At 43.3% G+C, this 13,726-nt stretch overlaps 1 protein-coding gene across 1 annotated transcript in view; it reads left to right on the top strand.

Annotated features, from left to right (window-relative positions):
- snx29 (sorting nexin 29) overlaps positions 1–13,726 on the top strand; it is a 143,989-nt gene that overhangs the window by 83,404 nt on the left and 46,859 nt on the right. The window contains exons 16-18 of the mRNA XM_047609141.1: positions 8,077–8,193; positions 11,874–11,929; positions 12,268–12,349. Coding sequence (XP_047465097.1) covers positions 8,077–8,193; positions 11,874–11,929; positions 12,268–12,349 — 255 coding nt within the window. The remainder of the gene's footprint in view (positions 1–8,076; positions 8,194–11,873; positions 11,930–12,267; positions 12,350–13,726) is intronic.

Here is a 13,726-nt window from a genome sequence, read left to right as displayed (position 1 = left end):
TCTCAAAGACCTCTGGTTGTATAAGCCAGTCTTTGGCCTAAGCTTTGGTAGGATCCAGGAATTGCTTGGGGAAATACTACATAACATATAGTATGTGGAAGTTTGTTAAAGCCTAACCTGTAATCGTAAACAGACTTTCTGCTACCAGCTAAGTTGTTTAATCCACTATTTTCATCTTGGCACAGCCCTGCCGGCGTTGGTTTTGATAGTGAAAGTGACTGACTTTATGAATGTAAACTTAATCTGTGTCCGTCCAAAAGCCCTTAGCATTCGTGGACTCATGGAGAGCCTCCGTTTCCGGGAATGTCCATCTGCTTGTGATACATAAACGGCCCAAAGTAAAGCTGACAGACTGTACTTGAACATTGTCAGCACACAGCGTTTCAAAGTCATAATAATGCATAACCACAGAATGTGCGATCCAAGTGCTCGTGGCTCTCGCTGTGTGATGCGGCGGTGACAAAGACCGACGTCTGTACCGCGGACCAGATTTAGCCTTTTTCTATAAACTCCCCGTTTCTCTATTTTCTGTTGGGCCATCTGCTGCTTCATGTGCTCACGCCTCTTAACTCATCTCTCATTGTATGTTTTTTCCACCTCAGTTCAGAGTGGACGGCACAGCTTGTGATGTCTATATTGGTCATTTCTCGCACTCTTTCTTCTTCTTTTTTTTTTACCCCCGTTTCTCAGCGATGTCTTTTCCTGTCCACGAGCAGCTGCGCTCGGTTGAGTCAGATACATTGATAGAGACGCAAGCTGCATTTGGATTAACAAAGGCGCCTAGTATCGGCCACATTGTGGTTGAGGTCTCCCCCTCGTTAGGATGTTTAAGTGAACCTTTGATATCCTTTGATCGGATCTCAGATCATCCATGAATGAAAAAGAGATGAAAGAGTTTTCCTTTCAAGTCACGGTGTCCTGCCCCCTGAAATCCTCCTGGCTGTAGTATGAACACTAATAACAGCCTTCCGGTTTTATATAACACCAGAGTCCCCAGCTAATAGCTGATAACGAATCCTGATGATGTCAAAATTCCATTTTTAGAGAAAATTGGATTGGATAGGGAAAATGTACTTGAACATACAGCATAACAGCAAAACTGGGGAGAATACTGTCACTGCCAGGGAGTCAGATACTGCTGGTTCCTTGTGCCCTGGTGTCGTTTTTTCCCCCCATTGAGTCCAGTATTAGCTGAACTGTCTCATCATTGCTCTTGTGTTTAAGGGTTTCTTAATATTACTACAGAGACAGCAAACAACTTTGACTTTGAGCGTGGTTAGATTGAAATATACTGATGTCCACATTGTAAACACTGAATATAAAATGTACAAATATACGCAGAAAAGATGGTATGTTTACCATGTCTGATGGAGGGAGCCACTGATTTACAGGTTCACCACCGAAGCAGCTGCATTTATTCATCATAGTTCACGTGCGTGTTTAGAGGGGAAGTAGCAGAGCCTTGAAAGTTAAAAAGTCAAACACTCTCTCCAAACTTAGCATGAGCATCTCTGGATTGTTGTGCGCTTGCACTGAGTATATGAAACGAGGCGGGAGCAGGTAAACATTTCCACTAAATTGGTTGTGACCTTTCAGCATGGATTTGATCTCTCACCGAATACTTCATCGTCTCCCCGTGGGTTTTCATATTCCCTCCACTTGACCTCCTTTTGCGGCGTTCCATTAATCGTATGGGTCCCATTTCATTATTTTATTAGGTTTTGGGTCAGCCGTATCACTACTGTTCGTGCTCTCCTTTCTCTCTGTCTCCTTTTTGGGGTTTCTGCTCAGCTGGGGGTTGCTTAGCCTTTCTATTCAGGCCAACTTGGCACGGTTCAGATATGATCATACGCTAGGGGACAGCAGAAGAAGAGGGACAGAGAGATTCTGTAAAGATGGACGCAGCTAGTCGCAGAGGATAAGGCGTTATCCCCTCCTTATGCGTGCGTGCGTGTGTGTGTGCGATTGTGTGCGCGCCTCTCAGCGGCGTAGCGAGTGTTTACGGGTTCAGCCTCACTTGGATGGCAGTTAGCCGCCATGACTCCAGCAGTGCTGACAGTTGCATCACACTAAACCAACACTGCAGGCTTTAAAAAGTGTCAGATTTGTTACTGCGTTCACACACACACACACAACACAAAAAAACAGAACATGAAAAATTCCTTTGAAATAGTTAAGTTACTGTGTTGTGTGAAATTACATTTGTTCACAACATGTGATTTGTTTATTGATTCAGAGTTCTACAAAGCAAGAAAAAAAACATGTGTTTTCATTGTCAGCTGTTCCACTTGGCAGCACTGGAATAAATAAATGATACCGATTTGTCTATGTAGCATAGATGGTAATGTTTAGTGTATTTGTCATTATTAATGCCACTGGAAGAGAAGGTGCCGACAAAACAGAGCGAGATCATGGCAAGTTTTTTTTTTTTTTTTCCTTTTTCGGTTTGTTATTTATGCAAACTGAGCAATTTCGCCTTTTCTTGTGTGTAGATCTCAATTAGTAGCATGAGAACTGTCCTCAGACGTATGTGTCACGTTACCTGTGTGCTAGCATGTATCAGATAGAAAAAAAGATGTAGACAAAAGGGGGGTTCAGTCACCACAACATTGCACCACGGAGCTGCTGCTACTCAAAAACCGTACAGGATATCTTTGAACCTTCCAGGACCTGCAGAGGGAATATAATGTTCTTAAAGGTCTGCATGAAAAAAAAAAAAACATCTCCTCAGACGGGAGATTGCAGCATTCTGGTCACTTTTTGGTCCTGAGCTTTGATGGTAGGATGGCCCTGGGAGCTTCCCTGCCTGAGCCAATGCGGCGGTGGCTTCCAGCCTGTGGACGGTCTGTAGCCTAAAGCTTACAGCAGCACCCTGTCAGGCTTCTGCTTTGCTGACTTGTTGGGCTGTCAGGGCTTTTGTGATGTTTTTATGTTTCCTCGCTCAAAGCTTTACAACTTCGTATGCTGCAATAGCTTGAAGGAATTTGTCAGCCAGTCCATCAGTTTCAGGACAAACAAGTTCTGTTCAGTTGGTGAGTGTCAGGAGGGGGAAAAAAATATGTGGTAGGCACACGCCTGTGTACTGCTGCGTTCTCAAACTCAGCCACATGGACACACGGGTACAATGCACCACGACACACTCATGTTGGAATTCATGTTCTCCCTGGTTTGCTCATTAATTTTTCTTTCCGTTCTCTATTTCCAATTTATGTCATTGCCCGTCATGTTATCTTTTTATATCCCTGGTCCTTGTTACGTAAATCATTGGTGCAATTAAACTTAACTTTAAGTCTGACTTGTTCTGACAGTGCCCAGCTGCTTATCAAGTCGTCTTAACTGTGTTGTGTTGTACAGATATCTTGATTTTACGTGGGTGATTATTTTGATGATTATTAGCCCTCGTCCTGCAGATGTTCATTGGTTGATGTGAGCTTTATAGGCGGTTTAGATCAGGGGTCTTTAACGTTTTTCAGACCAAGGACCCCAAACTGATGAGATATTAAGTAGGGACCCCCTATGTTTTAGACCTGCGGTTTAGAATTAACTACAGCAACAGTGCAGAGCATAAGAAGACTTTAGCCATTAAATTTCTTTTTTTTTTTTTTTTTTAATTTATTTATTTTATTTATTTATTAAATTTCTTTAAATATGACACTTTAACACATCCAACATATTTTACTGAAGGGATAAACGGAGGCAGAAGACGTTATCTTTCAGTCCTGTTCAGTATTCTGGGGAAATCCCAGAAGCACACTGCAATATTTAAGAGAGTCTAACAGTGCAGCTCGTTCCCATCAACATCCATTCATCCCAGGTTAAATAAGTTGTGTGCTTCTCCTCACATCAGGGTCAGACATCTCACTAATGTGGGCGTATGTGTGCCATCACATGGGTTGGTAATTCACTGTCCCTACTACATTTAGCTATGTTGCACGGCCCCCCTACTGTTGCACATGTTTGAAATAGAAAAAATGAATATTTGAACCTGTGTATCACTTGAACAGCTTAATATTGAATGCAACATGATAATAATAAAGTATATTTATAAGTAGTACAAGGCAGAGTTTAATATAGAACACATATAGTAGGGAGGGGGTCCTTACTTAACCTCTCTATCAGTTTGGGGTCCTTGGCCTGAAAAACGTTGAAGACTCTTGCCCTAAATGAACCTGTAAGTGAGCCTGTGGTTTTCCTTGTCTACAGATGGATCAACTTCAGACTATGATTGCACCCACTGAGCAATGACCCTTGCATGTGAGGCCTAGTGTGAATGAAAACGTAAACCTGGTCATGTTTCCTAATGACCCTGCATGAGTAACAGTTGATGAGATGAATTTGCCCAAATCAGCAGCACGTGCTCGTAGCCAGACAGCCGCTGCTAAATAAAGACCACAGTTCGGTGTGTAAAATTAACACTTTTGAGAGCACACCCACATCCATCCGCCGCACGGTGCCACACTTATACACACGATACTGTACACGCACACGCATGCACATCCAGGGAATGACAAACTTATTAGCTCCCTGTCGCCGAGAATTAATTGGGTTTCTTCACGCTTAAAATGAATTCCCCCCCGTTTATAATGTCCTATTTAGGATGTAGTGGTTAAATGAACGGAGGTGATGAAGGGCTGGTGTGACAGAAGCATTTTAGGGTGTAAACGCAAACGTCCCCTTGCTTTTCTCCTGGTGGGAAATGACAAGAGGTGACAGAGGTGTCTGCCGGACCTGGGCCGCGCGTTTGTTTTGTTGTTGTCCATCATTGCGTTTTTTTGTGCCTTCAGCTCTTGTTTCGGTTTTTAATAAGAAGGATCAGGGTCCTTTCTGGATGCGGACAACATTTAAGATTCAGGGATGAGTCGCAGTCTGCTGTGTTTTATGTTTAAAGATTACCATCATCCGTGTTTTATTACTTTGCTGCCCTTTCTGATCCTGTGATTTCTGCTGTCTAAGTTTAGAAGCGTTTATATATTGACTGAGCACATTGGTGTCCCTGTTTGAACAGAAAGTGGCCAAGCAGGGGATCAGCAACAGACTCACCTGAACACTATTCAGATTTCTGGTGCACTTCTCCAAGTGAAATAAGTCTTTTATCCTTCCAGTAAAAAAAAGTTATCTTGCTGTTATTTATGTATTTTTTTTAAGGAGATTTCGAATGATTATTGTTCAAATCCCCTGCAAGAGACTGAAGGCCTCCAAGATTTGATGCAACTTGTTTATTTATCTGCTGCGGATGGATTACCGCCTATAGAGTTGTATCTGACAGTGAGGAGATTTAACAGCTCGCTCGAGGATACGCACATTGTTATTCAATCCGTAACTTTTGAGCCGCGGGTGAACAGTAATTCTGGGAAACAAAGACGGACGAATCTAAGCTGGGTGTCCTTAGTAAAACATCAATTATAACGTCTTATTTTCTGAACTGCTCGGATGGTACCGTTAATAACCGTGCGGTGAACGGTGGGTGGTTGTGTACTGTGTGATAGTTATTTATTTAGAGTGCCAGGTTTTGCCTGTTGGACTAACAATTAATCGTAATGGTGTGTTGGACAATGTGTGGCCACGTCCTTGCATTGGCCGGTGTAGGGGTTAGGTGGAACACGCAAGGTTATTAGTAATAATTATTAAGAGTAATTAGTAACCATCAAGAAATTAAATTTATAATATTAAGAAAATTTATATTTTCGGGGCACAGCCCTGGAACAGGTACTGATAACCTTGATGTAGGCAGCAGTCTGAAGTAAAAAGGTTAAAGTAAATGAGGCAATAAAAAGAAAATGATAGCAAGCAACAAGCATGCACAAGGATGAACGACAAGAGAAAGCAAAAACACCAAAGCGTGGGTTAAAGCAGTGCAATACTTCATACACTTCAGACACAAACAGCTAAACTAGCTCTGCCCAGACACTAAGCCTCTTAGTTGGCTCGCTTCTTCAAGCTGTCGGGCTTTTCTTCGTCGTTCTGGGTTCGACTAGGGCTCCTGCAGCTAGAACTGACGACACCATCCACACTAGCTGGCGTACGAGGTGGGGAGGGGGGGCTGATCCTCGGCGGACTGCGGGGTAATACAATGACGCAGTGAAGCGTCGTCCAATGAGAGTCAAGGATTTGACTCCACCGGTTTTCACCTAGCAGTGAATGATGGGTAAGGACTCCCTTTGTTTGAGTTTTATGAATGGTCAGGCTGCAGTTGAAACCTACAGACCCCATTCAGGCTTTTAGACCCGACACCAAAGTGACGCTATTTTCCTGGGGATACGTGCAGCGCCATCTTATGGTTTTGGAGTTATCATTGACCCAACTACATTCCCTCCAGACTCACTTAAGTTTTCGTTTAATTAACACCACGCTCTTCTCCACCTCCAACAGTTGCGAAGGTAGGTTGGCATGGTAACTCACCACTATGTCATCCTGTTTCTATAGTGTCAAATTACTAAACTTAAAATCAACATAATATGAACTGCCTAAAATGACGGAAACTATCCTTGAAAAATATATATACTTGGCATATGTTTCAGTTTTTTAGTTTAGGCGCGAGTCCCATCCGCTAACATGGAGGGGGAGGAGCTTATGACCTATACTGCAGCCAGCCACCAGGGGGAGCTCTACTTGCTTTGACTTCACTTTTACCATCCATATTTATACATCCTATGGTTTGGCCTGAGAGGATGCCATATAAATTGCATCCTCCGTTTCTGGTAACACACGCGACTTCATAATGTAACAGAACAAAATCTGAATTGTCCTAATTTAGGAGCGCCTTTTCAAAGCAGTTGTGAGTTCTCATGACATTTTAGGCCAAACAGCAGATCTCTTGATGCAGAGGCTGATCTGTACTCCACAGCCATGAACACTGCAGTCGACAGTTTTTCTCTTTTGTTATCAAAGCTCCTATTATAGCCACCGAATGCTTTGCCTGAGGAGCTTTGCCTAGATCATTTTGCACCATCCTTTATGTTACTCCTTAAATCACAGTTGTGGTCTGTTTGTTTTTTTACAATTGTTTTCATGTCCACTTTTACTCTCAGCTTTGTTTGTCCGGCTTACGTCCCCAGATCTTTTCGCTTTGCTCACTTCGCCTTATCGCGCTTCACAGTTTAACCCAAAAAGGAGGCGTTCAGATTAGGCGCTCGAGGAGAAAGATTTGTTATAATTTGTTCCAGAGGCAGAACACATTAACTGTACTGCAGCCTTAGCGATCTGTGTCTTTTGTGATGCAGTTGCCATGGCAACTGAAAGGTGAGTTTTTATAAAAAATTTAGACACTTTAATTAAATGTGATCTTGTGTAAACTCGACCGCGGCCTCACGTCTAGAGGGCGCCAGTGACACCCTGACAGCAGACCTCCTCCTGTCAGTGACTGTAATCACTTCTTATGGTAACATTGATTTTTTTTTTTTACATATAGACTTTGAAATATTTTGTGAAGGATTTAGTGAGTCTGCCTTTGAGATTAAAAGTGTCATCTTCTTTCTTTTTACATAACAAACCTCTCCTCCACCTCTGTGCAGCAGTGTGTGGGCCCTGTAATGGCGAATAAGTTCATTTATGACGGTCCGTGGCGGCTCACCTGTCAGCGAGCAGTCACGCTCTTCTGAAGCGGCTGTGACAGCAGGTGTGTCCCCTGTACAGCACAATATGTGTCACAGCTGTCAGCCTCCTGACAGAGACCTGTCCGCTCTGTCCGGCCTGGTTAGGCAGACAGGCCGGGGCGACGAACACACAAGCGTCGCATAATCGCTCGGCCATATTTTCATGAGCACACGCCGCGTCAAGGTTAGTTAGCGCTGATGACAATGGAAGGAGCAAGAAAGGAAGGGAGTGTGAATTCACAGAATATGAACTGGTTTCACCCCTTCAATCTTTTATTTTTTTTATTTTTTTGTCTCTGTCTGCTTCCCAGAATCTGTCCTTGTGTCAGCCTCTATTACGTCTCACCTGGTGTGCTTTCCCTCCTTTGTGCGTTTATCGGAAACGGAGAGCGGTCTCATGCTACACATAGTGTTTACATGCTATAATTGTGTCTCATGTAATAAAAGAGTGTGTTTTGCTCCTCTGTGTGTGTGTTTGCCGCAGGTCGCCGAGATGCACGGCGAGTTGATAGAGTTTAATGAGCGCCTGTACCGCTCGCTCATGGCCAAAGACCATCTCATTGTCCAGATGAGACAGGAACTCATTGACCTGAGAGGACCGGTGAGTGACTGGAGATACACACACACACACTAATGCCACATCCTCCTCCTCCTCCTCTTCTTTTTTTCCCCTCTTAGCCATCCTCTCATTTTCCTGACTCTCATCTAGATTTTATTTTCCGTGCTCGCCTGCTCATTTCTCTCTACGGTTTTCATCTGCTGTAGGAAAGCCCTGCTATCATTTGACTTTTTTCTCTCCCACACTGCAGTTCCTAGAGAGTTTCCTGTGCATAAGCTCTAAGGGTGTTTTCACATCTAGGCCAATGTTACAAAGCCAGGAGAGTTTTCCTGCCAGGTTAGTTTGCTTGACCTGGTGTGAACACAGCAGTCACGCTCCATCCAGGAACAAATCAACTAAACTGAAACCGGTTTGAGTTGGTGATAGCTCCCTGGACTGGTGCATTTTTAGAGTACGTGTAAGCTTTCAATTCCAAAATCAAGCAGTTAACCTGACGGAAATAGGCCGTCGTATGCCCCCGGAGCTTGTCCTGTCATTCAGATGTGTCTGTCCACAGCCGTGCGCCTTCTCAGTCTATAGATGCTCGTTACTTGATCTGTTGTTCATGTAAAGAACTGCAGAACATAAATGTCACTGCCCACACTCTTTGCCGATGCTCCATTTTTGATTCGATTGTTTCCTGAAATGCAATTATCCCGCAAAATTATGACCAATCACAAAACGCGTTGTGTTGAAGGTGCGTTGATTGCCTTGCGAGCACGACACCAACCAAGGTCAAACGCAACACTGGAAGAATAATGTTGCAATTACTCCCAGGATCTGAAAAAAAAAAAAAATAGATTCAAGATTCAAGTCGTGTTCGTTGTCACTTCCGCAATAAGTTAGACTCCCAGTCCCTCCGCATACACCGATCAGCCACAACATTAAAACTGCTGATAGGAGAAATAAATAACCGTGATCATATTGTGACAATTCAGTCTTCTGCTGGAAAACTTTTAGACCTGGCATTCGTGTGGATGTTATGTAGAAATGTACCACCCACCTAGACCAGACCAGACACCAACCAACCAATCGTTTAGGAACAACTCAAAGAAAAACCCTCAACCCATAGGACGCAAAGACCACAAGAGTATGGATGTACAAGAGAGACCTACACAATATTAGGAAGGTGGTCATTATTTCTGCTGTGATGGGTTTTACGTTACTAAACAGTCCAGATTGTCATACAGGCACCATCTCTGCTGAAAGTAGCTTCTAGCATCAGTTTTTATTGCCGACTATCCATTTCTACCGTTAAGGGACGTTTCAACTAAACTACTTTTCTCTGCACTTTCAAACTTGTCCTCTACAATAACAGCAAACCCTCAGAATGTCAACATCTGGTCATGCTCAGGAGAGCTTGAAGCTGTCTGCACACACACTCAAACACACACACTCTCAAACACACACACACACACACGCATGCTGGCCACAGTTTGAGATATACAGCTGCAGTGAAGGGAGCCCCAGGCTGGAGATAGGGCCTCTTATCCCTCAGCTTCAGCCCTGCTCTGCTGGACTGCTCACTCTCTGAGTTGTGTGTGTGTTTGTGCGTATTGATGTGTGTCCATCTCTGGCTCCTCATTGCGGCATGCTTCCGACTTCTAAGAGCTGCCACAGATGACCAGACCAGGGCCGCTTTCCCGCTTCTAAACCTTACCACCTCTTTTTATTCATCTCATCTTCTATTACTGTCTGTGTGGCTGCCCGTGTTTGTGTGCGAGCCTTGGAGGGTTTGATCAAAGCCTGGAGGCTGGAGACCCAGTAGAAGGGCATGTAGAGGCAGCGTCAGACCAGGTTTTAAATGGCCTCTCTGGGAGAGCTAGGAAACTGACAGTCCAGGTCTGAGTGACACAGACAGGACAGCGTTTCCACCACTTACACTGACTTGTATTTATTTCCAGGTGATTTGCCGTAACCTTGGCTATGACCACCATCTGTCCAAGCTAAACCCTACTCAAACTTTAAAGTCTTGACAACCAAAAACTTTGTAAAACTTGCTCCTTCCCCAAAAAATAAAGTCCTTTCAACAACTATAAACAGATTTAGGTCACCACAACTACACATTCTCTCTTTTTACCCACACATCTACGAGGCCAACATCTGGCCCTGACACGTGGTTCCTCAAGGGACCAGGAAGCGAGCGAAGATTGTCACTAGTTTGATGAATTTGTTCACACGTTGACATATCATGTCTGTCAAATTAGTGAGAACGCTGCTACCCAGCAGTGTTACCGTATATAACAGCAGCGGATGCTCATCAGCGATGACGGGAGCGCACACACAAACGCAACTGTTTCCGATGTCCATATGGAGGCTTCCCAGATGTTTTTGCCACACGAAAGAATGTGCGCATTGCTTTAAGCTACCCCACAGCTTGGTCAGATGAGCTCAGGTCCTCTTTCCTCAATACGCTGCCACCTGTCACATTTCTAATTAGTTATTATCAGTCAGTTTTAATTTAAGCTAGGCTTATTTTTCATCCGCGTTACTTCATCCTTGAGTTGCATTATATTTGTTTTTCAAATTCATCCTCTATCAAAATATAAGTTCAATTGGTGTGGGTCCAGTACTGACTGAGTTTATGGGTTGGAACCAAGCGTAAATGAAGAGTCCAATGGACGCCGCAAACCGCCATCAAAGAGCTACCGGCAACGAGTGGTGGCTGTGACGTCCCCAATGTCTGTAAAGAGTTCAACACATCACAAAGACTACAGCCAACAGACTGCTGAAAAATAAATTTTTGGACCTGTGTGGAAAGAAATAACTCTATACCAGCAGCTGGCAGTCGTCTGCATTTGTTATTCAAAATGGGAAAAGGGCTACCATTAGCAGGGAGGCTAGGACGCTAGGAAGACCTACAAACCGTCATACAGAACTGGCCTCTCCTGAATCATGTGGACCCGGTGATCTGCATTTTACTTTATTTTACTGGACTAGTGGTTACAGAAATAGGACTGTTGGTTGCCTACATCCATGGCTGAAGTGCCCTGGCTCAAGGCACCTGAATAAGATGCAGAGAACAAGCTGCTCACACATAAGCTTGGCTAAAATAACGCTCATTTCTACTGGCACTACTGTATGGCTTGTCGAGTTCTCTGCCACATCCTTGGACATCACTACTCTACTACTACTACTACTTTAATTCAACGCTCTTGGTCAATTATGGTCAATTATGGTCAGTTCTGACGGTGTTGGGCAAAATGACAGATTCAAGGCTTTAAACCTCTAGTCCACAAACCAATGGTTGCCATGACCAAAACTACATCCACCTATTTTAAACCGTCTGTGGAGGGAGTGACAAAATTGTGATGGACCGCTAGTATGTTCACTTTGCAACATGGTATCCAGCTTATATATACTTAAGAGAATATACTTAGCTAATATATTTACACCTATTTAGACATTTCAATAGTCAAGCTACTATGGAGTTACCTGTTTTCTCCTTAACTTAATGTTTGATGATATTCATATTTTTAATTGGAGAGCCCACCTTTCCGCTCTGCTGGCAGCCACACAAGTAGCCCCTGGGGTGCAAATAGACATATGCTTATGACTCACTGGTATCCTGGACACTGTGTGTTCTTGTATATATGTGATATATTTGTATATGTGTAATGAATGTCTATTGTATTTTTTTCCCCTCGCCCTCTGACACTCTCTCTCCCACTCATTGTTTCCAGGTTCCAGGTGATTTAAGCCAAACCTCAGATGACCCCAGCCTGTCAGATTTTGAGACGTAAGAATATTTCTCTTTCAGTTTTTCTTTTTTATCCCCACATATCTTCCTATCGCTCCCTCTCTACCCTTGAGCGATCTTGTCCTTCTCTACTATTCTTAAATCTCAAATTTGCACGGCAAAAAAAAAACAAAAAAAAACTGTTCAAGTTAATTCACAGCACTTTGGGTTTGTGACCAAATTAGACTCTGCTGTGACTTACTAGAGTGAACAGTGCTCCGCTGTAGCCGTCCAAGCATAGCTGACACACTGTTGATGCTGCTGCTGCCACTAATAATGCTAATGATGGTGATAATGATGACGGCAGTGAGCATGGTTTTGCTGTTTGTGTCACTCAGGGCTCATCGCGCTCTCATCAACGTGTGGATCCCCTCTGTGTTCCTGCAGGGCAGAGCTGCCAACGCCTACCACGTCTATCAGGTACACTCAGCCACATTAATATCTCCGTCTGTCTGACCGCTATCTTCTGTCGAGCAGCCACAATTAGTCATTTCTGATCCGGATCCATTTGTCCGAAACCCACTTTGAGACGTGATGTACTGTGTGTGATGTTCGTAGTGAAGTGCCCCAACGCAAAGCGATTTTGCGGTGGTTTTTAGTTGAAATGTAACGAGCGCGATTAAGGGTTGAACGCGACTGGAAGTTAAAAGTTCATGAAGGCAATGAGTGAGGTACATTAGCTCATATTTACATTAATAGCTCGTCATCGGGGTTCATTAGCTCTGATGTCTCACTGTTTTACCTTCTCATCTCTGCTCGCGTGGTCAAAGTAAACACATTTACTTCGGCAGCGCTTGGCACTCGGTCCAGTCGTTTTCATCGTTGCTTTGATTTTCATCAGTGAGGTATGCGGTTTTCTGTAGATAGTATCATCAACTTTCAGCAAGACATCTCTGAAATTTGGTCCTACAAAATTGTAAGAGTGTCTTCAACAAGAGGTCCGCAAACATATATAGTAGGTAGGAGCTTCCCTACTTGATCTCTCCATCAGTTTGGGGGTTCCTTGACCTGAAAAACAGTGACCAAGACCTCTGGTTTAGGTGACTCCTCAACCTTTTAAAGACAAAGTTTTTAGGCCTTTTGTGCCTTTATTGTATTTTTATGTTATCAGAGAGAGACAGGAAGTTATGAATGAGAGGACTTGACCCTCTCAACCAGGTGAACTATACAGCCATGCCTCTTCCTTTATTTTTAATCTGGTACCATCAACCGTTTTAATGTATCAGTTCATTTTGGAGTTTGATTCATGATTTTTGAAATTGGCAGCCATTATGTGAAAACACCCCTCTCCTGAAAACCACTCTGAATGTTTGACTATTAGATGAATTAAATCCAGTCATTAAATCAACCACTTTGTGTTAAGTGCAATTTAGAAAACGTTCTTGAGCATGCTTAAGTAAGACTTTTCTTCAGTGAGAAGGTAAGCGTGGTAAGCCATACACGCCAAACTCTTGCCAGATCATTAGGTACACCGGTGAAAAGAAATGCATTCTAATATAACCATCCCTCATGACTGTTATAAAGTTCAGACAGGTTGAACGTAGTTTGTGGCGCTGTTAAACTGGATTGAATGAAACACTATTCTATATAATATGGGGCTGTCAAAATAATAGCTACATGTGTCAGTACAATACTATACAATTCAATACAAAAGGACAGCCTCCACAATGAAAGCTCAGCTGAATCAACAGCTCTCTGAGTTATTTCAAACAAAGGCTGAATACGACAACCTTCAGGAAACTAGGATTTAGTGCAGGACTGAGCGAGTATAATAGAATATTTATGCTAGCATTTAGC

Source organism: Mugil cephalus, chromosome 16, assembly GCF_022458985.1.
Source record: "Mugil cephalus isolate CIBA_MC_2020 chromosome 16, CIBA_Mcephalus_1.1, whole genome shotgun sequence".
Lineage (NCBI taxonomy): Eukaryota > Metazoa > Chordata > Actinopteri > Mugiliformes > Mugilidae > Mugil > Mugil cephalus.
The sequence above is the reverse complement of the archived record's forward strand: the minus strand, read 5'-3'. Positions and strand labels throughout refer to the sequence as shown.